At 39.3% G+C, this 21,927-nt stretch overlaps 2 protein-coding genes and 1 long non-coding RNA gene across 8 annotated transcripts in view; 2 read left to right on the forward strand and 1 right to left on the reverse strand.

Annotated features, from left to right (window-relative positions):
• Positions 1-233: 233 nt before the first annotated feature.
• On the reverse strand, positions 234-8,450 carry LOC100748646 (conserved oligomeric Golgi complex subunit 7). 2 transcript variants are annotated; one of them, XM_033321182.1, is made up of 12 exons: positions 8,314-8,450; positions 3,637-4,049; positions 3,384-3,473; positions 2,833-3,018; positions 2,619-2,750; positions 2,368-2,551; positions 2,106-2,299; positions 1,533-2,027; positions 1,333-1,453; positions 1,093-1,266; positions 562-1,020; positions 234-484 (listed from the first exon to the last, which is right to left on the reverse strand). In XM_033321182.1, exons 2-12 carry the CDS (start codon positions 3,637-3,639, stop codon positions 312-314), a joined length of 2,211 nt encoding a protein of 736 aa, XP_033177073.1. In that variant the 5' UTR covers positions 3,640-4,049; positions 8,314-8,450; the 3' UTR covers positions 234-311. The 2 variants fall into 2 exon arrangements, with proteins under 2 accessions (XP_033177073.1, XP_012242067.1); XM_012386644.3 differs by lacking the exon at positions 8,314-8,450 and adding an exon at positions 4,312-4,450.
• LOC117151747 lies at positions 3,278-5,170 on the forward strand. 2 transcript variants are annotated; one of them, XR_004461854.1, is made up of 2 exons: positions 3,278-3,489; positions 3,609-5,170. It is a non-coding gene; the product is annotated as an uncharacterized LOC117151747 (long non-coding RNA). The 2 variants fall into 2 exon arrangements; XR_004461853.1 differs by having other exon boundaries at positions 4,290-5,170.
• A 368-nt stretch (positions 8,451-8,818) lies between the features above and the next one.
• Positions 8,819-21,927, forward strand: part of LOC100741505 — an 83,032-nt gene continuing 69,923 nt past the window's right edge. For 2 of the 4 annotated variants that reach the window (XM_012386649.3, XM_003490190.4), the window contains exon 1: positions 8,819-8,940. The gene's annotated coding sequence lies outside the window, so the exon portion shown is untranslated. The remainder of the gene's footprint in view (positions 8,941-21,927) is intronic. The other 2 variants (XM_012386646.3, XM_012386650.3) reach the window with 2 other exon arrangements.

Here is a 21,927-nt window from a genome sequence, read left to right on the forward strand (position 1 = left end):
AGTAGAAAATTTTTACATTAGTATATCAATTAAGATACTGAACGTAATTATTAATTACAAATTAATAATTGAAATAAAGATTCCAATTAGAATAATTAGAACGAGAAAAAATAAGATTTCTAGAAATATAATGTTTAAAGTTAAATAAATATACATACATATATTGTATATTTAAATATAATTATTTTTTGTACAAGAATATTTCATTTGTTTACATATGTAAAATATTTAAATAAATTATACGAAATTGTAATTACTACAATTGTTATGTATTGTAATTTATGACTTACTGTTTCGCCATTGCACGTTACTTAGCCAGAAAACGTTATATTTCTCATTTGTCTGACTGCAGCTACAACTCTGGCATTGCATCCAGAGCTACTCTTCTGGTAATCTTCTGGTGGGAGTCTTAATAAAAGAGACATATGTTGTAGATTTTCTGATAAGGATAGACCAAGTTCCTCTAATACATTACCAAGGTAATCTGCAAAATATATTGTACATATTAAAAAATTGAAGAAAATGTTTTAATATATAACTTTTTGATACAAAGGTACGTACCTATGTCAGTTGCAAGTTGTTTACATGCAGCAGAACTTAGCTGACAAATTCCTAATGTTTGATCTAGAAACATTTGACATGTTTCTTTAGCAATGATTTCTAATAAAATACCAGTAAATCCAGATTCAGTGGAACTTTGTGCATATTGTGGATCTGCTGCTTTTAATGCCTGCGTAAGGCTTGGATTTTCCCTCAGTAAAAATGGCTCTAAATGCTGTGGTAATGTCATCAAATATTGCCCAACTTGAGTTATATATTCCTGAGGAGCAAAGCTATAATCGGGTAAATCTGCACTCAAATGCGTCATTTTGTTGATTTCTGTTGACCATGCTGGTGCTTTTTGTACTGATAATAATTGCGTAAAGATAGGAGCAAAGATTACTTCATATGTTGCACGATGTAAATCAGAACATAGTTTGTGAATAGACTTTATTATTGGATCAAGAATTGTTTCTTCTTCTGTAAAAGAAAACATTTATTTAAATATGAAGTAATTGATGTCATCTATGAAAAAATCTTTATATTGATTACCTTTTTGAAAAGATGCAGTTAAATTTTCCAATTCATTTTGACTTGATGTATGTAAAAGTAACTTTTTATATTGATTAAAAACGCTACCACTTGTACTTTGCAGCTTATTATTAGCTTCTGTAATGTCAATTATCAAAGATTTCTCAAATTGTTGAATCTGTCCCAAAAGATCACCTGTATATATTGGAATTGACAATATTACATCAAATTTATTTAAAAAAAGGAAAATAAAAATGCTACCTATAGTTTGCATCAAAGTAAGGCACATTTGGAACAAATTCCAATCCTCATGTTTTACTTTTTTGTGTTCTAATTGCCGTATAGCCACTTGATATTTGTCAAGATATTTATTGAAGTAACGCTGTAAAAATAAACATCTTATTACATATACATAATGAGAAAGTCTTTTTATCTTAGCATTTTAATTAGTTTCATATTACAGTTAGAGATTTTAATACGCTGGGATAACCACAACCATCTGTAAAGAGTTTACATCTTTTATTGGCCTCATTTGCATATTCCATTACTCTCGAAAGGCTAAGGGAAAGGTTATTGATCGTATCACTTAAATCATCTTGAACAGAATCTATAGATTGCAACTGATGTTCAAGTTGAGCTGTTTCATAAATATTGTATTTTGTAACATATGGAACATAAGGTGCATATATTGCTTGTGCCAATGATAACAATTTTGGAGTCTGTGATTTTCCATGTGATGATGTTTCAATAGCACCTTGCAAGTTCACAGCAAAGTGCCTTGTAATTTGTTTAAGTTCAAGTAAAAGTGACAATTGCATAGCATTTGTATGTTGTTTTAAAAGAGCTTCTATACATTCTGGAATGCCTGGGTCCAAACTTCTTAAAAGATCAGCATATATCTCAATAATTACATCAACTGAGGTACTACTTGGGAATACTTGATGACACCATTTCACCTGTATTGAAATCATGTTACCATAAGAATAAAACTTACGTTATATATGTTAACACGACATTTTTAAAATAAAAGCTACCTGATCATTCCAATTAGATAATAATTTATCATAATAAGTATGTAACCAGTAAGAAACATTTTCATCTTGTGCTAATTCAATAGTTCTGCGCCATTCTTGCCCTAATGATACTTTCAGACAATTGTGATAATACTTGAGAAGTTGAGGCAAGCGTTCCATTTTACTAAAAATATCCACATAAACTTTAGATTGTTCTGAAACAAAAATATTAGTTAATTTGTATACAGTGGCGAAGGTTACAATTACATTCAATATAACATACCCAAATTTGCAGCAGTAAATGCTTGAACTAACTTTGGACTAGCTATGGCTTCTAACCGATTTTTTAAACCTTCTAATTGTAATTTTTTATCTTCATAGTCAATAACATTTACGAGCATAGCCAGTGATTTTTGCATACTGAACAGTTTATTTGCTATAGCTTCTATATCTCCTGACTCAAATACCTGAAATGTTAAAAATAACATAAAGCCAAAATTTACAAGCATTTTCTTATCTCAGTGAATACTATACCTCTTCAACATCATTGGCAAGTATACTCCAATTATCAGCTTCGTGTAATCCTTGTTTAGCAATCTGTAAGTCTGTTTTTATTTTATCTATTCTCTCTAATGTAGCCATTGATGAAGCAGTGTCTTTTTCAACCTATTTAATAAATTAATATCATAATAATAGAGAAACAATAGAGGCATTCGATCATTTCAGACAAAAATATCAGAATAAAAACCTTTTCTATTTCTTGTTTAACTGCAACCATTTTTTCTCTCAGAGCTAAAGCTTCTTGTTGCAAAAGTTGAGTATCTCTTAAAACTCTTGGCAAACTTGAAAGAACAGACTGACTGGTTTCTTCTAAAGCCCCATTGACTTGTTGCACATACAATTGTAATTTCATTACCAATGATGAAACAAATGCCTAATAAGGTAATATATAAAAAATATTTATACAAAGAGATAGAAAGTCAGAAATTTAGAAAACATATAAAATATTATCCCCTTGAATTTGAATGTCGTGGCGATTTCGCATTCGAGTAGTTATTTATATGAAGTAACGATTAAAAAAAGTTTCTAAAACATTTTTTATTTAATGTTGTAATATTTTTATATGCAATGTAGTGAAAAAGAATTATCTATAAAAAGGCATATGGTGTCACTGACCGCGATGCAATAGAAGCAGTCAGTTTAGTAACTGACTGTACTAGTGCAACTGAAAGTCAAAAACTGTGTCGAGGAAAGAAATAGAACCCGCGCAATCGAGATCACACTAACTGTATGACTTACATCTTTGTTTTCTTGTGCCTCGACAGATTTAAACGTTTTATTAATCCAATCTTTCACATCGAAAATATCTTCGGAAAATGCAGATACATCCTGAAATCGGTTTAAGGTTAGGAAAAACTTGATCTTTTATTTTAAGAATTTTCTACATTTTTCCACAAAATACAGTAATCATTTAAAATATTTAACAGAGTATATCGAGTTTCTGAGCGGTTGTTTTATTTTCAGGATTTTTAATAAATATTTCGTTGCTTACCATGATAAATTACAAATCGTTAAAACTTTTCAGGTAACTTTTTTTTTTATAAAAATGTAAAATGTAAAGTATACGGTGCGAATGGTACGGTTTCGAGAGTCGAAGTTTATTTTCTCTATATTTTATTCTTTTTTCGGATGCCGTATAGCGCAGAAGTGTTTCGGTACACAGCCACTTTGCCGTTGCACTTCGCGTGTTGTTTCGTGACGTCGGAACCCAGAAGAACGTTATTATCGTATTAGATTACAACAAATTAATTCGTTCTATGTGTTTCTTTTCTTCTTTTTTTTTCTTTTTTGTTTCCTTGCATTAGTATTATCAAACATTTTTGTGCATTTCTAAAATATATGTAGTGCTGCAAGGTCTATGATCGTCAAACAAATCGATTGTGCAAATGTGCAGCATTTATACTTCTGTAATGGGACGCAGTTCTAGATTATAGATTCACTTAATTCGTTGTGAAAACGCGAAAATTTCGGGAAACTAAAATGACAACTTCGATACACGATACTTTATACATATGTGACGGTATTTAAGATTTAACGATAACATAACGATACAATGAAATTAAAGAAAAGGATCACTAAAGATAAAACGAGTGTCTTGTTTTTTCTCTGTAATAATTGTGATAAAATGAATATCTCGGATTCCAGACGAATACTATAAAGGAAAGACCATTTTGGAAGGTGCTGTTCACCCCTTTGCGACAATCAGCTCGGTTTCCTTGTGACACAGTTCACTTCTCTGGATTCTGATAAACTGCCTAACAGAAGGATATAAATCGAAGAAGAAAAGGGAGAGAAGATGGAAAACAGCATCATATCGGCCGTTTCCGGGCCCTTTGTTGATCGCCACGCCTCCGAAACTGCGTTTGCGCGTGACGATTTGCGCAACAGTTGGAAGTTGGAATTTTGCCTGGAAATAGCCTTAATCTCGACGAAAATAAGGAGAGCAGGCTGAGCAGAACTGCAGCGGCTATACTTTGCCCTTTTCTTTGCGAACATTGAGCGCATCATCTGGTCGAGAAAAAGCCTATGTTTCTCAGGTTGTGCTGCATACGCATGTGCTTCGTTTTACCATGTCACACGAATTTATTACATACGTTATTGATCATTTGATACCTTATTTATGTTCATTTCATGACTATAAGTTCTCTAATCTTTTTTGTTATTGAATATTTGAAACGAGATCTTGGAGTTTCGAGTTCACATGCGTAACAAGGGAATTATTCTTTCGCATAAAGTTGAACTTTATTACGGACGGCAATCAGACCCAATCAGTACGGCATATTAGAAGCGTATGCATTTAATGTCGCGTATAAAGTGCGTCGATCAGAAGTCCAATTTTGTAATCTTGCTGTGCATATGAATGCGTGCCGCTGATAAATTGTCCTTCATTTGGACCAGGCTGAGACTTTTCAAAAAAGTACTATTTCATTTATTCATTATAAACAAACGAAAAAAATATCGATCATTACAATTTTACAATATGAATTTGTTCCTTTTTGTGTATTAATGTTGATGTTAAAAAGTTGTTGATAATTTTTTATTTTATTAATGATACGATTTAATATTCGTAATTAATGTTGGTTCGATAATTTTGCTACAGTTACTGCTTCTTATATATTTGATTATCTATCCCAAGGTTTTAAGCGAATTAATGTAGAATAAGTCGAATGCAGCTGCGTGTTTTTGCAATGTGGAAAAATTATGGAACCATCAACCTTACACGGAAAGACCATTGTACCTGGTCCCAGGGCGACTATGCGATACGACCGTCTGTAGGAAGGGTAAGAGATATCCTCGACCTTGAGGTTTGTACCAGCCAATCCCAAGCCTTTATTTCCTAGCAGTAGGTATGGGATTGGTTACATGTTCTCCACGGCACTATTGTATTTCCAAGTGCTTCCGGTTAAAAAGACAGATTTCCGAAAAAGCAAGTATATACCTGGTAAGTCTATAGAACACGTAACGTCGATTTTTTTCTCTTCTCTTTTTTCCATTTCCGTCAATGCACTATCCCTCCAATGCATACTGTTGGCTAAACAGCGTGAAAAAGTAATTATCAACTCGCGATAACGAGTCAGCAAACGGATTTTTACTTAATCTTCCTTCCTGTATGAAAACACACGTTCGCCTTTGCAAAAGGTACACGCGATTCGCAATGAAGAACAATTTACTTGGTTTTGATTACACATTGTTCGACCATGCGACGAAACAGCACGATCGGATTTACCGTGGCTGTGTAGCACAGGGAACTCATCATTGTCAGAAACGCTGCGATCAATTAGAAGAACGTATCTAAAAAAAGACCATAATACGACAATTATTCTGAAACTGAACTGAAAGTCAGTCCCTGTGACACACAGTCGAACGTTGAGAGCATTTGGTATCAGCCTTTGCTGTGGTGCTCGTGTTACATCTGGCTGCGATACGTTACATTGGACCAGCCGATCTTTTACCCATTTCTAGTTCACATACTTACATATAGGTATACTGCACTTCAGTTCTCCAAGCCTCTTATCTTTGTCGGTGTGCTCGATAAAATCCTTACACAATTACTCACAAAATTCAAGGCGAGTATTTGTGTTTAGAATAAACGAGCCCCTGCTGCACGAATTTTGCAAGTGTATAATCACTCCTACACAAAGCACTCTGTATGTCGCATTGCATTTCAATACGATCGTTTTGGTTGTGTTTTTGTACAATCGGCCCCTTCTCATGGATCAAGACCTTATCTTTTTGAAAGTTCTGGGAATAATAATAATCTCGCATCGAATATGTAACCCTATTTAATTGAGGAACTGGCGGAAACTTTCGAAAGACAATCAATAGCTTCGTCTGGCACTCTGCAAAGTAAACGTTTCGAGGATGTTGGCGAATGAAATTAATGATCTTCCTTCAATCTCGGTTGATTGCAGCCCTTTTCCCTCAAATTCGTAATATTCGTATCTTATAATATCTGATTCTTCGTTTTACTAAAATTTGCAACAAGAATTTTCATAGTGACGGTATGGAATTAATCTTTCGGATGTGCTGGGGAATAAGATGTATTGCGTGTATTCGCCAGTAACGTCGTACCATGCAATATGACCGACCGTTCCTAGGTAACAGGTCTTTAACCTATGTATCTCAAAAGGTTGAGAACTGCAAACGATCGGGCGGAAAAATAAGAAGAAAGGATATTGAACTTTTCTAAAATTTTCGAAGAATTAGAAATACGTTGGACGAAAGGAAAAAAGATATGCGAATATTTGATGGTTGAGAAAGATGCACAAACTTGGTATGTCAGCGATACGTTTGATCGCATTCATGCTGGAGCGTAGGCTTATCTCGGGACGTGTACGGGAGGATGAAATTATTCAGCCGGTAACGGCAGAGACTGTACCGAGGCCGCGCTACACTTCTGAGAAAATAAATTCTCCCGCGCTTCTTCAGTGCCCGTAGGTTCGCGTTGCCACTTCCTTCGTGAATTCTCTTCCTCGAAGATCGAGTTGATTCGAATAGCCAACCTTCCCTCTGGGGACCATAAGGGGACGAGGCTCTCTCGACTGCGCAATTCTCGTTGCAGAAAAAAAAGTAGAGACGCTAAAAAAGGTAAAAAGGAACTGAGGCGAAGGGGATATCGAATTTTTTTGCGGCCCCTCCTCGCTTTGCGCCTATATTGATTTTTAGAAATTCCTCGCGAGACGGTTGAACGCGAATGTAGAAAGGAGTGAGCGAGCGAGCGAAACGAACCGGCGAAGGAAAGAAGAAAAGAAGGAGAGGAACGAAGCAGCCGGAAAAGATTCGCGGCCCTCGAGCCATCGCGCGTTCTAGGGCGGTGCAGCGCTGTTTTACGAAACCTTTTAGCGGGCAATGTCCGATAGAAACCGAGAGAACGTAATTAACTTGGAACTTATCAAGCCGAGAAGCGTCGCGTGTTTTGCGTCTTCGCGAAATGTCTCAACAGAATAATTGTCTGGAGAATACTCTGTCACGTTTTGACACAATTCGAGCTTATTTTATATTGCTCTACAAGCTGACATTTACGAACATGTTCGTTATATAATTCATTAATAGATACTCTTTCATTTTTCATAAATTCTTCCAACGATTCATCTGCTCTACATTCGACTGCCGACTTTTCTACGTTAGTGAGAAGATCGGTTAAAAAATCAGAAATTTGAATAATAGTAATATGAAATTTAAATTTAAATTGGGAACTTTCAGCGGGAAATCGGAAAGCTCGTGAAACGACGAGGGAGAAAGTAGAGTAGGAAATGTTCGTTCGATAATTTATTTTCTATGAGTATATTATATAGCGATGATGTATAAAAACGGAAGGTAAGAACGTTGCACGCGAACTAGAGAAGTTGAAATGAACCGTTAAAAGTTCCAGCGGACGAAACGTGAAATAATGGTAGGAGGGCGATGCGTGCGTGTTCGTAGGTATTTATAAGATTCGTAAGGATGTTTACGGCATTTGTTTCTAACAGCGGGAAAATTCCCACCCATATTAGACATAATGCGAGACGGCCCTGCTTATAGTCGAAAGCAATCGAAGGTAGTCGAAGTCGTCCGAGGACAGTGGAAAATAGTGGGATGTTTCCCCTCTTTCGCTTATGACCATCCCTCAACCCCTACCATAGCGCGCATCCCTTCCTTTAGGCTCGATGTATCTCTGTTTCTCTCATACCCGTTGACGGTTCTCTCAGTCGCTTCCTTCTCCCTCTCTGTCTCGCTCTGACTGGCTGTGATCTCCCTCTCTCTTTTCTTCCGTCTTTGTCTGTCTCTGTTTTTCCTTCTTGCTCGTTCAGCTCGTTCTTAACGTCAAACCACTTAGGGCCGCAGACCTCGGCAGTCAGTCGATCTTTCCTAGCAGCAGCATTCCGGCATTTTCCACCTGATCGCGCGCGGGCGGTCCGGTAAACGCCATTTTGTTCGTCACGTCTGATCGTCACGTCTCCTCGTTAGAGAGAGGAACCTCGTGCGTAGAACGTTTGTATGTGCCGCGCACCCTTCCACGCCCCGTGCAACACCTGCGTTATCAAAAACAACAAACGAACGGCGACGCACTTTGTAACACACGCGCGCGGTTGTTGTGTGGTGCGGGTGGTTTACTTTTCCCTATTCCGTGAAACCGACAACCGGGCATTGGGAACGGAAAAAGACGCCGGGTGTTGTTTTTCCGTTGACGAGACCCGCACGGAACGGAGTGCGTGACCCCGCGTGGTGTTTTCTCTCTCTGCTCTCCACGTTATTCTTCCCTCGGTCACCACCACGTTAAGGACCTCGACAACGCAGTTAACCGATACGTGAGAACGTGAGTACGCACTATATACTTTATTAGATTCACGCGCATCTCGACTGTCTTTCCGTCTATCACGCACACGGTCCCAACGTTAGATCTTGTTTTTTCCTGCCTGCATGGCATCGTCTGCCATGTTAGACCGGCGTCTCTTTCTCTTTCTCCCTCTTTCTCGTTGTCCCTCTCTTTTTACTCTCTCTCTCTCCCTTCTCGCGCCGTCCCCCTTCCTCGTGCTTCGTGTAAACGCGCTCTCTCCCACCTCCGCTCGTATCTCGACAGGAGCGTCGACATGAATTTTCCGATTGCGAATTTTAATGTTAATATATAATGACGGTCGCAATCACGATGTTGATGACAGTCATGCTGTTGGTAAGGAACGACGACGACGCCGCCTGTCAACTAATCTCTTGCCTTCATTGACGTGCTGCTCCTGTATTTTCGCTGTTTGTATAATTCGTTGCTTGTTACGTATATGTGCTACGAGCATCCGTACGATTGAACAAAGAACGCCAGAGAGGGAAAATAAACAGGAGCGAGAAAGAGAAAAAACGAGCACGTATTCGTAGGACAACAAAAGTTAATACAAAACATCGTGCCCCCGTAATTCTACGCGAATGTACATGATTTCTTCGACCTTTTTTGTCTGTTTTCGAAATGATACTCTTCGCGGAAGCCGTGTGTACTTTTCAGAACAGACATAACCTTAAACGATCGAAGAATGAATACATACACCTGACCGGTTTATGGGTATACCTTTGAAGGCATAGGCGCGGTTCTTAACACTTGGACGTTACCGACGATTCAGCACGTGTACACGCGCGTTCGATGCTCCAAGATAGTGCATCTAACTGTAACCAATCAAAGCAACTGGAGATTTGTTTATTTCGCGTGCTGGCGCAAAAGCGCGGGAAGCGGGAGGGTTCGAATCGAACCGCGAGACGCAACATTTTTATAGCCGACGTATTCACGGGACTTTAAAGTGTTCTGAAAGAAGTATTTTACACTTTCAAACAGAAATTGCGTCTCTAAATTGCGAAATTTTGAATCAGAATGATTTCAAAATGACTCATCATTACGAATCAGATTATTTTCCATGAATAGTGCCGCGTAGTAACCGAGGACGATAGTTAATTCTATGCTTATCTTCGCGCGGAAATTTTTCGTTCTAGGAAAACTTCTAATCAGTTTCGCCGTTTTTGCAAAAACCAAACCGCTGTTGCAACTTTTATAACAGCCCGATATCGCGTTACGCGTACGTTTTTCATTTTTTTTTCTATTTCTTTTTTCTTTTCCTTTTTCTTCTTCTTTTTCTTTTTCTTTCTTTCTTTCCTTTCCGCGTGACGTATATTATGTTCTCGTGAAATCTGATAGAACGTTAAATGTCTTTTTGCGCGGATGATCGGCAACGCTGTACTTATCTTCGAAATACACTTTGTCGCGCACAATCGAAGAGCGAAAAAGAGTTTTATCAGAGGAAAAATTGAATCGCGCGTCCATTCCCTTGGCTCGCTCGTTAAAACAGACGTCTACGTTACGCGTGTCGTTTTTTTTTTTTTTTTGGAAACAGTAGAAAATTATGAAATCCTATTATGTGAGGCGTATTTTTCATACGTGCTTCCTTTTTTCCTCCGTAGGAATTGCATTATCTCATTCGCGTACCTCGCCTCAGTGGTTCCATTGACGGTGCGTCATAGCGAATTATTAAACTCTTCGAAAAAGAGCAATTACTTGACGTCATTGCAGACACGTGGAGCAGAGCGCGTTAGTCGTAGTAATTTATGTCATCGCCGGCGCGGAAATGGGTTTTTCCAAAAATAAAATACGACCGAACCGATCGCCGTTCGGCCACACATCGGAAAATTACCGATTGACATCATCGAATCTGTGCATTTTTTCAAAATACTTTCCAAGTCAGCCGCGGGAAATCGACGCTTTTCATGTCTTCATGAATTTTTATGGATTTCTTCTTTTCTCTGAAAAAATAAAGTAAGAATCGATTGCTGTATTTGCATCGAGAAAAGGAGACATAGCTAGAAGCGCTTCTGGCGTTTTCACGAATCGATTTCACGATCATTTTTAATCTTCGTAAAAAGTCGCAACTATGCAAATAATAAATTAGAATATAAATTGCATTCACCAAATGAGAATATAAATATCGTCGTTTGTTCCTCTTGTGTACGTTTCAGACGAAACGAGATATATCATTTTCTAAACTCAAGCGAAATGAACGCGTAATTTTGTTATATTTGAGCTTTACGGGGTTTGTAAGTTTAGTAAACTATCGTATAGTTAGCTCGTTAGCCGTACTTGTCTGCCATCGAGATTAGAAGAAACCGACGAACAACTTTGAACATTTGTATTTATGTCCTCGATGTTTATTGTAAACGCCCTTTCTTTTTTCACCATCTTAACGTCGACCAAAATTACTCATCTATTCTTCTTGTTTTCAACATAGTTTCACACGGCCGTTTCGCATATTTTTCCATCGATTAGTTTGAATATTAAACGGCTAGCTACGTCAAAAATCAGTGGGAAAAAAATTTCCCCGGCGAGTAATAGCGAGGAACGTGTGGAAAGGAAAAAAAATGTGTTACGTTGTCGATAATTGCAACTATGATACAATAACAGTGTAGTAGTAGTAGTAGTGGTAATAATAGTAACTGTGAGGATTCAAAGATCGATCATAAAAAGAAGCACGCAAACACAATTTGATTGATCGATAAGAGTAAGAACGATATGGAGAACTCACGCAGCCATGTGATTTCGTTGCATGCCAATGTATTATGGGCTTTGATTGTCAGACTGGTATAAACCTGATGTTACGTTTTACGCACTCCTCGACATCAAAAAGATTGCTAGAGATCCGACACGGAAGGATCTCGCGAGAATTTGGCAACCATTATAGCAACGTCGCAAAGAGACAATGAATTGTTTATTCCAAATATAAAATTGTTCCGACCTTTATTGCCAGTGAATAACAAACTATGTATTTATATCGATGGAATATACAGGGTGGTTGGTAACTGGTGATACAAGCGGAAAGGGGATGATTCTACGCGAAAAAAGAAGTCGAAAATATAGAATAAAAATTTGAAAGAAAAAAATTTTTTTTTTTAATTTTTCCATAGAGACAACGATCTACAGTGAGATCCGTTATAACGTACCGCACGCGAACCGAGCGAAAATTCAAAATCGATTTTCTCGAAAACAAAGCCTCAAACGAAAAAATTTTATTCTATATTTTCGACTTTTTCTATTTTTTCGCGTAGAATCCACCCCTTTACGCTTGTACCACCAGTTACCAACCATCCTGTATATATACCAAAGAGTTTATAAAATGTTCGGACATCTGTAGAAATCCTTTACAAATAATATACTTATGTAATATATAATAATAGTAATAATATAATATACTTATACAATAAAATTGAGAAACGAAGTTAATCAGTTTCGGCTCAAATGTGTTGTAACTTCTACGTACATCTTCAGATTAGTTTAAAATTTGGCATGATTATTAATCAATTTGTTGATATAATCGCGACGGCCGTGTTTCATAACGATGCTAATGAAACTTCAAAATGTTTTATATAGTTGAACATTTTCTATGGTAAATGTTCCATTGTAGATAGATGCAGTGTCTCTGTGAAAACATGGTGGGGATAGGAGTCAATATCGAAGATAAGCGTGCGAACGTCTTGACTCGGCCTCGTTCAATCTTTTTCCGTGCGTTGAAAAATGTGTTTTCTCTCGGTTGCTCGCGGCCAGCTGCACCGATCTTCCCTCTCGCGTGTATATACGCGTATTTCTGTAACGGGCGGGATAGTGACCCGCGTAAACGTTCGAAACACTTGATATCATTTGCGTCGCCTTTCGTCCCATTGTTGAAAACATCGCACCGACAGATAATTAGCTATATCGTTTCTCTGTTATCATTTTTATTTGTCGCGAGTGCATATACTTTGTTTCGCGGTATTGTCCGTGTGTAAATATTAAACGAAATGCGATATACTCGGTGCGCGTCAGCGGTCCGTTACGAGCATATGCACGTAGGGAATTTTCGGTTCTTAATTTCCGTCGACGCGTGCGAAACCAACGCTGTAAATATTTGCATCGTTTCTATTTTTCTTCCCTCTCGTATGTATCTTAAATTGAATTTTCTAACCTGTTTAAGTTCTAATATTACAGGGTAATTTACGGTAAACTGCGTACTAGACTTCTCGAACGTCCTCGACACGTTTCGAGTATTGCCATTTTTTTTTCGCTTTTTTACTCGCGTCTCTAATGCTAACTTGTAAGAGTGATTTATACTTTCGTTGTTACCAGCATCTTTTTCCTGGTAAATACTAATAATCCGTGACGAACGCTGGTCACCAGTTTTGTTTCTAAGGCCGCAAGGAGCTTAGATCTTTTTTTCCCACTACAATTTCTATTTACTAGGAATTTTCTGTTTCGTCGAATTGAAACCGGTTAAGTATCGTGCGTCACCGAGATGTTTTGAAGTCGATAAGAAAAATATAAACTTATTCAAAAAGCTTCGTACTTGTTATATCATATCATGTGTAATTCATCAGTTTTTTATCAAGAGCGAATTAATTTTGTACGCAGTACAGTGACAGTTAAATTCTTTCTCGTGTTTTTAATTCGCCACGATCGGATTTTTCTGCTTGCACTAAATTGTCTCGTTTAGATTTTTTAAACATAGTAATTATTATGTAAACGGCTCGTTTACACGTGTCGTTTTATTTATTTAAATATCGCTGGCAGCGACGTCGTTGAGTAATTGAACAGCGATACGTATACTGGAACTTGTTACATTAAGAAATTGGTCGTAGACGATAGGGTACTTAAGCATCACCAGTGAATTGTCGCTTTGGACGAAAGGCCGTAAAACGCGGGAGATGATGAAACCGAGCGAGAAGTAGATCGAATTTCAAAACACAGCTACTGTCGTCGGTTTGGTTTTCTCTCCATCACGGTGCGTCCGGACAAAAACTTCAAATTCCGTAGCGAGGTAACGCCACAGGCGAAATTGTCAGTATGATTAATACCGACGAAGGCAAAACTAACGTTGGCGTGGCCACCTATGGAAAAGTCGATAACTAACAAAAAATAGTGCCACAGAGTGTGGAATCAAGAGAAATTGAGCCGAATCATGAGTCGTTCGTCAATTTATGTACGCGTGAAAGTTAGTATCGCGCGCGCGCGCACGCCGCTAATACTTTTTTCGCCATAGCGAAACCTCTGGAACGGTTTTCAATTTATTTCATGGATTTCTCTCCTACTCGTTTAGAAATATCATCGCACGAATATCAACGTAGATTATTCTTTTTTTTTTCTTTTTTTCTTAGGCGATGATTGAACGTGTAGGGGGAAAAAAAAGAACTGTTTGCAAAGTAAAATTTCTAAAATTATTGCAATTTAGTTCTTACAAGATGGCAGAGAAAGAAACCTATTTGCACAAAAAGAGAAACGGATGTGAAAACGGCGATAGGTGTTTGAAGTTGGAGAATAATTAGTCCTTTTGACTCTACGATTTCTAGATTTTCCATAAAATTGTCGACGGCTATACGAGAAGCTTTCCCACGTGTTTCATGGAATTCCACTTTCACACGGTATAATTCCTTGAAATGATACTCGTGCGTGTTGAATGAGTAGAACGAGTAGAAGAACCGCGGAGACAATTAAACGTCAATAAGATAGTGGCGCGATGCGCGAGTAGGGAATAAGGTGTCGAACCGTCTATCCGAGAAACATGGCTAATCTCCGAGAAGGAAGAGAGAACTCTCGGGTTGTTGCATGCTCGAGGATGTCACGATGCGCCACGGAGAAATCTCTTTGATTTTCACACGTTGCGTCCAAAACAGTATTCAAGCGACGTTCGCACGACGCGGCCGCAAACCGAATTGATTTCCCCCCTTCTTCTTTTTTCTAGCTGGTCCTGCGTTTTTCAATCTTTTCTCTATTCCGCCCTATTTTCTTTCATTTATATTTTTACTCGTTTGTTTCCTCCGTTCTACGACTTATTTATCTTCGTTCTTTTTTCCTTTGTTTCTTTAATTTGCAAAAACCACCGATAAGAATGATTCATGGATCGTAAAATACAAATTATCGAGTACAAAAACTTTGCTGCGAACGAAACAATATCGGATGGCGCCGTGTACGGTTTTATACGGCAATATACACAGGCCTCCTTAGTTAACCGTGGAAACAGCAGTTTCATTATTTTTTTGCGCCGTCTTCGTTTTTCTTCATTCGGTTCCAAATATTTAGTTATTCTCTCGTGACAGCCTGTACGATATAGGTTCGCTCATAAGGTAAGATATATGGGTTATTTCGAGTATTTTAAGGATTCCTGCAGAATAGGATTTCGCCATAAAATTACTGGCAATACCGCAAATTATTTCACGTCAGCGCAGTTTTATAAACAGAAGGAAGGGTAACTTATACCGCTGGGAAGATTCCTAAAGCCGAGGTGTCAAAGGAGGCCACTTTAGAACAATGAAGCTCAGGACTAAAGCTAGGGAATGATCATGGCCCTATGACGTGCCATAAAGCGCACCAGAGCTTCTCATTGCTTACCTATTTGACACGCACTTCTCGTACTTCTTTGCTGTCTTAAACAAAGTATTCTCTTCGGCGTGTCGGGAGAAAGGGCAGTTTTTGTTAGGAAAGTAAGGGAGATTCGGGGAAAGAGAATGGAAAAAAAACGAGAAAGGGAAAAGGAAAATGTCGTTAGTTATTCCGTAGCATTGTTGCGTTCGTTCGAAACACGGGCTAAAGAATCTTCTACTTAAAGGTTTCGTAATTTCAGCAGAGAGTAAGTTCCCGTGAAAAGGTGGAAAGGTTTTCGGTGAAATTGAATTAATAGGTCCTCCATGACTGGAGGTCAGAAAATAATTGTAAACGAAAGAGAAACTACGTTCCCTTGTATTTCTAGCGAAACTTTTGCCTCAAGTGCTTCTAATTGTTATTCGAAGATGGAAAATTATGAGAAAAATACGCATCTTTCTTAACTCGTGTCGAGATAAAGAAGAAAGAAATCGGAAAACGAGTATGTATATTTCAAACGTGTAGAAAATTCTGGTTTGCTATAGTAGAATATGTTGGAATAGGTTCTCGGAAATGGATACCCGAAGTCAATCTTCTTTTTATCGACCAGTTAGTTCGTGCACGTTGAGGTGCTTATTAACGAGTCGAAGAATCTCGGCTCCTTATATTTTTTCTGGCATAGGAGGAGGAACGGAACAGTCGGCGATTCGCACAATCCCATACGAAGGAATAAAAAGTAGCGACCCTCGAACACAAAGGTGTTCTCCCTGAAAGTAACCACTCTGGCAGATCGTAAAACCGAAAAAAAACCGCAAGTAGGAGTTACTGCGTGTCCTTGCAAGTAAGGAAACTTCGCTATCGAACAAAAGTACGAAGCTTTTTTCCTAAAAAAAAAAAAAAAAAAAAAGGGGGAGGGAAGGGGGAGAATAACGATTTCACTGTCTTCGGTGAAACAAAGGTAATATTTCGAGATTTAAGGTAACATAAAAAAAAAAAAGGAGGAAGATGCGTTGGTCGAAAAAGGTGAAGGGATTACAGATCGTAAGAAGTCAGCTTCGATCTGATCGTGACTCTTCTATAGGCCTGGAAATCGACTGGATTCGCTGGCAAGCGTAGCTCGTTAGAACGTTTGACGACATAATTACAAAGGATCGATAATAAGAAACGCGAGCAGCTTCCTGTAGCGTAGTGAGTCGGTCGCTTTTGCACCGAGATGCCACGGCACATTAACCGAGCAGCTTGTGTCGCGTTATTAAACAGAAGCAGAAGATCCTCCTTGAGCATGGAGGATCGGTTTTTCCGCGTAAAGTACCGTTGATAATGGGACAGATCTTGAAGGGGTTATTGTACGGCTGGATGGATATGGCGATGATATCGAAATACACGGTTTGTTCTACCAAGGAAAGAAACTGATGGACATGGTCGCACAACCTCTGCTACGTAAATTCACAATATTCCTTTGAATTTCGATCGTTTTTCGAAACAGTCTTGTACTTCGTTAGAAATGTCTAATTCCAGTTAAATGTCTACCTTCGGATAGTTTCTGACGCGAGAAACGTAAAAGCGTGAAAAATCGAATCAATTTCCGAGAAAGGAAACAAGCTCCAAAAAGCCACGGCTCGTACATATTTCAGCGTGCTGCTCGAGTCGCAGTCAATGGAAACGTCCATCGGCAAACGTTCCGCCTTAATTAAACCGCTCGATGGACGCGGTGTTTCGCAGTATCGTGTCGTTGTAAACGCGTGTATCACGACTTTTATCGCGAGTCGAAATTGAAACGACACCGCGCGCGATTATACGCGGTAAATTGAATCCCGCGATCCCGGGATTTTTCGAAAACAGACGCGCGGAATCGACAGGTGCTCGCATTCGTTCCAAATGAATTTCATGGCGAGCGATAAACACGTCGATCGCCGTGATTTCGCGCTCCATTTTATTTATTTGTTTATTTAAACGAGTGAGAAAAAGCCGCGGGTTGGTATAAAAAAAAAAAAGAGAGAGAGAACTACGGCATAAAACGCGATTCGATGAAACCATTTTGTGCGTTAACTGGAAAGCGCTGTCTTGAAGGAAAGTTTGATCTTTTTACTGTTAATTGCCCTCCCCCTCTTTTTTTATAAGAATTCCATTGAAGTTTTATTCGAGGGATTTCATCGAAATCTCGATTTCTACTCTATTGAAAGTTTGATATACAAATAGAAGAAACGATATTTTTCGAAAACGCCTATTCAGATGTCGCAGATTTTCGTCCTTAAACGACATCGACAGCCGAGTGGAACAATTTTCTCTTTTTTCCTATTCGAGGTAGCCGCGAGCTGGCTCGCTAAAAGCAAAACTTTTCCCATTTAACTGGTACCACCTCTCACCGGCTCGCGAGGGGGACGTAATGCCGTAAGATTTATAGAAAAGCATGCCGAGGCTGATTTTTCGAGATAATAACTTCTCTCTTCCGCGACTGTTTGCCGATCGCTACGCAGACGTTTTTCTTACTTTTGAAGGGAGGGGCGGAGGAGCGGGGAAAGGCGTCGAAAATCGGACTTGCAGAATTTTAACCTTGTTTTATCTTAAAAGGCGAATAGCCTTCCACCGCTTGCCTCTCAGACATCTTTCTTCCCTCGAATCTCGGACACTTCGTTCCGAGCTTCTGCAAAGTTTCCTCTACTTGGTTACTTTTTCTCGAGAGATTCGTCTCGTCTGAAACACGAAACTCAATTCGACATCTATCGGAGCTGGTCGAATGCAAAATCTCGCAGCGTTTCAACCAACTAGGTAAATTGCAAGTCCAAAAGGAAATCAGGATGCGAGAATTCTCTTTTTCCCTGATTCTTCCTACAGTAACGATCGCAGGACGTAAACACGATAAGTATATATATATATATCTTTCTTGATTTTCTGGTTTTAAGCGTTACTTTCCTGTGAAACATAGATAAAATAAGATTTATATCGCGTTTCTCCCCTCCACTGCTCGATTACTGAGAAGAAAGCCGTGCAAGCGTCGAGTACACCCGCGAAAGTAGCATTTATAATTACACCGATAATTACTGAAATTTCTTTCGAATATCCTGGACAGACCACCGCCGATGAATACCGACAAAAGTCTCGGCGTCGGCTATTAAAACGGCAGCAGGAAGGAACCGTCCACGAAATAACTTTTATTACTGAATCAAGTACGCAGAAACTTGATAATCCTAAGTAAACAGAGGGTTAAGGGTCGCGTTTCATGCACAGAGAAAGACCGAGAAGGAAGGGGAATAAGTATGGGATGGAGGAAGAAAGCGAACGAACGAAGGAAAGAGAGTGAAGTGGTGAGCGTAGAATACGTGGGACATGGGCCAGTGTTTGTGCGTGCGGGGGTAAAAAGCCGCGGAGGGGGTGACTGTCGCGAGAATAGCGAGGTTGCGAGGGAAGACCGGGGGTTGCATAGGCTTCGATGGCTAAGGGACGTATACAAAAGTATGATAAAGGGGTTGGCTGGAGGGGTGGATCGCGGAAGGGGTGTTCTCGGTGACTCGTCGGAGAAAACGGTGGGGATGGCGCGGCGGTGCGATGGGGGGCAGCCCGGTGACGGTGCGCTAGGTGGTGGAAGTGGAGAAAAGGGATTGTTTGAGAGCATCGACGACCAGACGGGGCCACTTGCCTCCGTTCGACACCCTCTTACGCGCCTATCCGCCCCGCCCTGCCCCGCTCCCCACTGACGTCACGGACCAGCACACTTTTAAACGAATAATGCAAATTGATTTTGCGATTGTCGTCGCCGTCTACGCGGCTAGATGCCGAGCACCGATGCCTCTGTCGTGTTGAAAGACAGCCTTTGTTCCAGCCACCTGGAGAAAACTGTCTCTTCTCTCTCCCTCTCTCTCTTTTCTCTGAATGCCACTCTATGTCTAAGTACGACTAACGAAACCCGTGTTTTTTTTTTTATTTCACCCTCTAATAAACCGATGCGAGAATTTTCAATCGGATCGTAAGGAAAAGTCATCGGGAATGGAATTAGTAATTACGTACTTGGAAATTATATGTGCTTTGGTGCGTATTCTCCTCGAATTTTGCATATTGATGCGTAGGTTCTTGCTTTATGATTTCGTTGAAAAATTATTCAAACCAGACTTGACTAATCACTGTCGCAGTATCGGCAAATTGTAGAGAATTTTTGAATGACAATTCCCAGTCTGAGGAAGCGCAATTATAATATGTTGAATTGACATCGTAATTTATGTAGCTTGATTATGTGCAAAGAGGGAATAGAAAATCCAATAATAGTAGGTTTCCTTAGTAAAGGTCAAAATGCCATGACGCTTCCGAGTACTATGCTTACAAGTACATATGTACGTCAGTAACTTTTCAATGACTACATCATTTTATACTTTTTCCTTTTTTCTTATTTACTTTTGCACAACTTCATTGTTGAAGTTGCCACGTGTAGATTGTTCCATTTGCAATTCTAGTGTTTCTTGCTCGTAACAAATACAATCGACTTTTACGTTTATTCGTGCATTGTTTACGATATATGTAGACTGTAGAGCCCTGGAGAATTAGCGTGACAATATTTGCGGACAGACAGGACGGACAACCTCTGTAGAATCACGCAATTTATTTAGCGGTCTCCAAGACAAATTTCTACCGATTTACTATTTCTTCTTGTTTAATCGGGATTAGATTAGTCACGAAACAAGAGAAACGTATTATAAGATTAGCCAACTTGGATGATATAATGTTTTCCACGTTTTGATCGACGTGTATCTGGAATTTCCTGCTTTTCTGGGAATATTTTCATGCATACGATGACACTCGCGACCTTCGATCGACCCTAGCGCATTCACACACTGGATTTGCACGCCCGCCTCGAAACGACAAAGAGGGTACAATCGAAAAGGCTTGCCGAGACGCCATTATCTGCTCGTGTCGCGTCAAAATTAAAATTTATATGGTGTACGGCGAAATGGTGCGATGCATCACTTCGAGCTCGTGTAACGATGGACAAAAGAACCAAGCGAACATGACAAAAATTCTTTATTAGGTCTGGAGGTATTGGTAATGAGAATTTGAAAGCATCGTGTGAGATCATTCTGCCCCCTTTAATCAAAGTATTCTATTCTAGTATTTTTGCATTTTTCAGGATACGCTCAGACCGCTACGTACTTGAAATATTAATGAACGAAACTTAAAGTTTTCTTTGGTTTAGAAATGACGGATAGAAATTGCGACGATTGTAATTTGTTCAAAGCTTTCGCGCGTCATGCTTGAATAAAAATTCGTATACGGTAGCCAGTACACACGCATGAAGCGTTCGTTCAAAAATCAATTTAGCAGAAGCTGGGTGGCACTTAGCTGTGCATTTCGATCTCCAGTTAAAAACATTTTCATCCGGTGTAAATAAATTTCAGTAAGTTACGCGTACCTGAGCTGAAAACGAGATAGATCGACCACGAGTCGAGAGTCATAAAGAACGGAAAAAGACTTGACAAAATGACGCTGCGACGAGTGTCATCGAGTACCGCATACGATGATCGCTATAAACGAGACTAAATTGTACACTCGTTTCGAGCACGGTTTTTACGAGGTTCGATTTGATTAATTATTTAAAAATCGTCGAGATACTAGGGCCGTTTTAAAATCAACTTTTCCACCATCAAACACCGGCGATGCAGGAACCCACGAATGATATACAAATCGCGTCGCTGTTAACGCGTTCCGACAAACCTTCGTTATCGTATTCCCGATTTGATGTCTCCAGAAACAATGTCGGATCGATAATACGATACATCGATTACATTAGGTCGTCGTATATGAAATACCGCTTCTCTGAAGTTTCATTTTGATAGGCCTAACGTCACTCGCTAAACCTGATCGAAGAGTTTTTTGACGATGTCTTACGTTTTATCTTCCTAATATCAGATCTTTATAGTCGTATGAAAGTACTACTAAACGATACGAAACTTGATACTTTGGTACTTGCACTTAATTAATTAGTTTGTCAATGCAATAAGAAATACAGTGATGTGGCAATACTTTTTGTATCCACCGTAGAAATGGCGCAACTATCATAAGATTCGAGTGGAAACGTTATACGAAACGTTGTGCGTTCTCGTGTTCGGTGAAAAGGTATCTTATAATCTTTACACCGTGTGTCTCCCGTGTCTGTCCGCCGTTAAAAGCCCTCCGTTTCGCAATTCCGCGAACGCCTGTCGCTCAGTTTCCTCCGATCCCTTCGGAATTTCAAGTATGCAATAATTTAATCCTTGGCCGTTCCTTTATTTCCGGCGCGGCAGAGTAGAAAGGTTAAATAGATTAATTGCTTAGGTCGGGATCGATCGAATATGACAGAGGGGTGGTTCTCTTTTCTCTACCGCCACCACCGCCGCCCCCTCTTTATTCTTTTTTTCCTGCGCCTGGAAATTGCTATCGCTTTGAGAATTAAACCTGGACTCGGTTCACTCGCTGCGAACGAACAAA

Source organism: Bombus impatiens, unplaced genomic scaffold (assembly GCF_000188095.3).
Source record: "Bombus impatiens unplaced genomic scaffold, BIMP_2.2 scf_0406, whole genome shotgun sequence".
Classification (NCBI taxonomy): Eukaryota; Metazoa; Arthropoda; class Insecta; order Hymenoptera; family Apidae; genus Bombus; species Bombus impatiens.

Excerpts from the sequence above, each read along its gene's own strand:
- LOC100748646 (XM_033321182.1), bottom strand. Across the intron at positions 2,552-2,618 it reads TTGCCAATGATGTTGAAGAG|GTATTTGAGTCAGGAGATAT; the intron begins GTATAGTATTCA and ends TTAACATTTCAG. Across the intron at positions 1,021-1,092 it reads AACTGCATCTTTTCAAAAAG|AAGAAGAAACAATTCTTGAT; the intron begins GTAATCAATATA and ends TTTCTTTTACAG.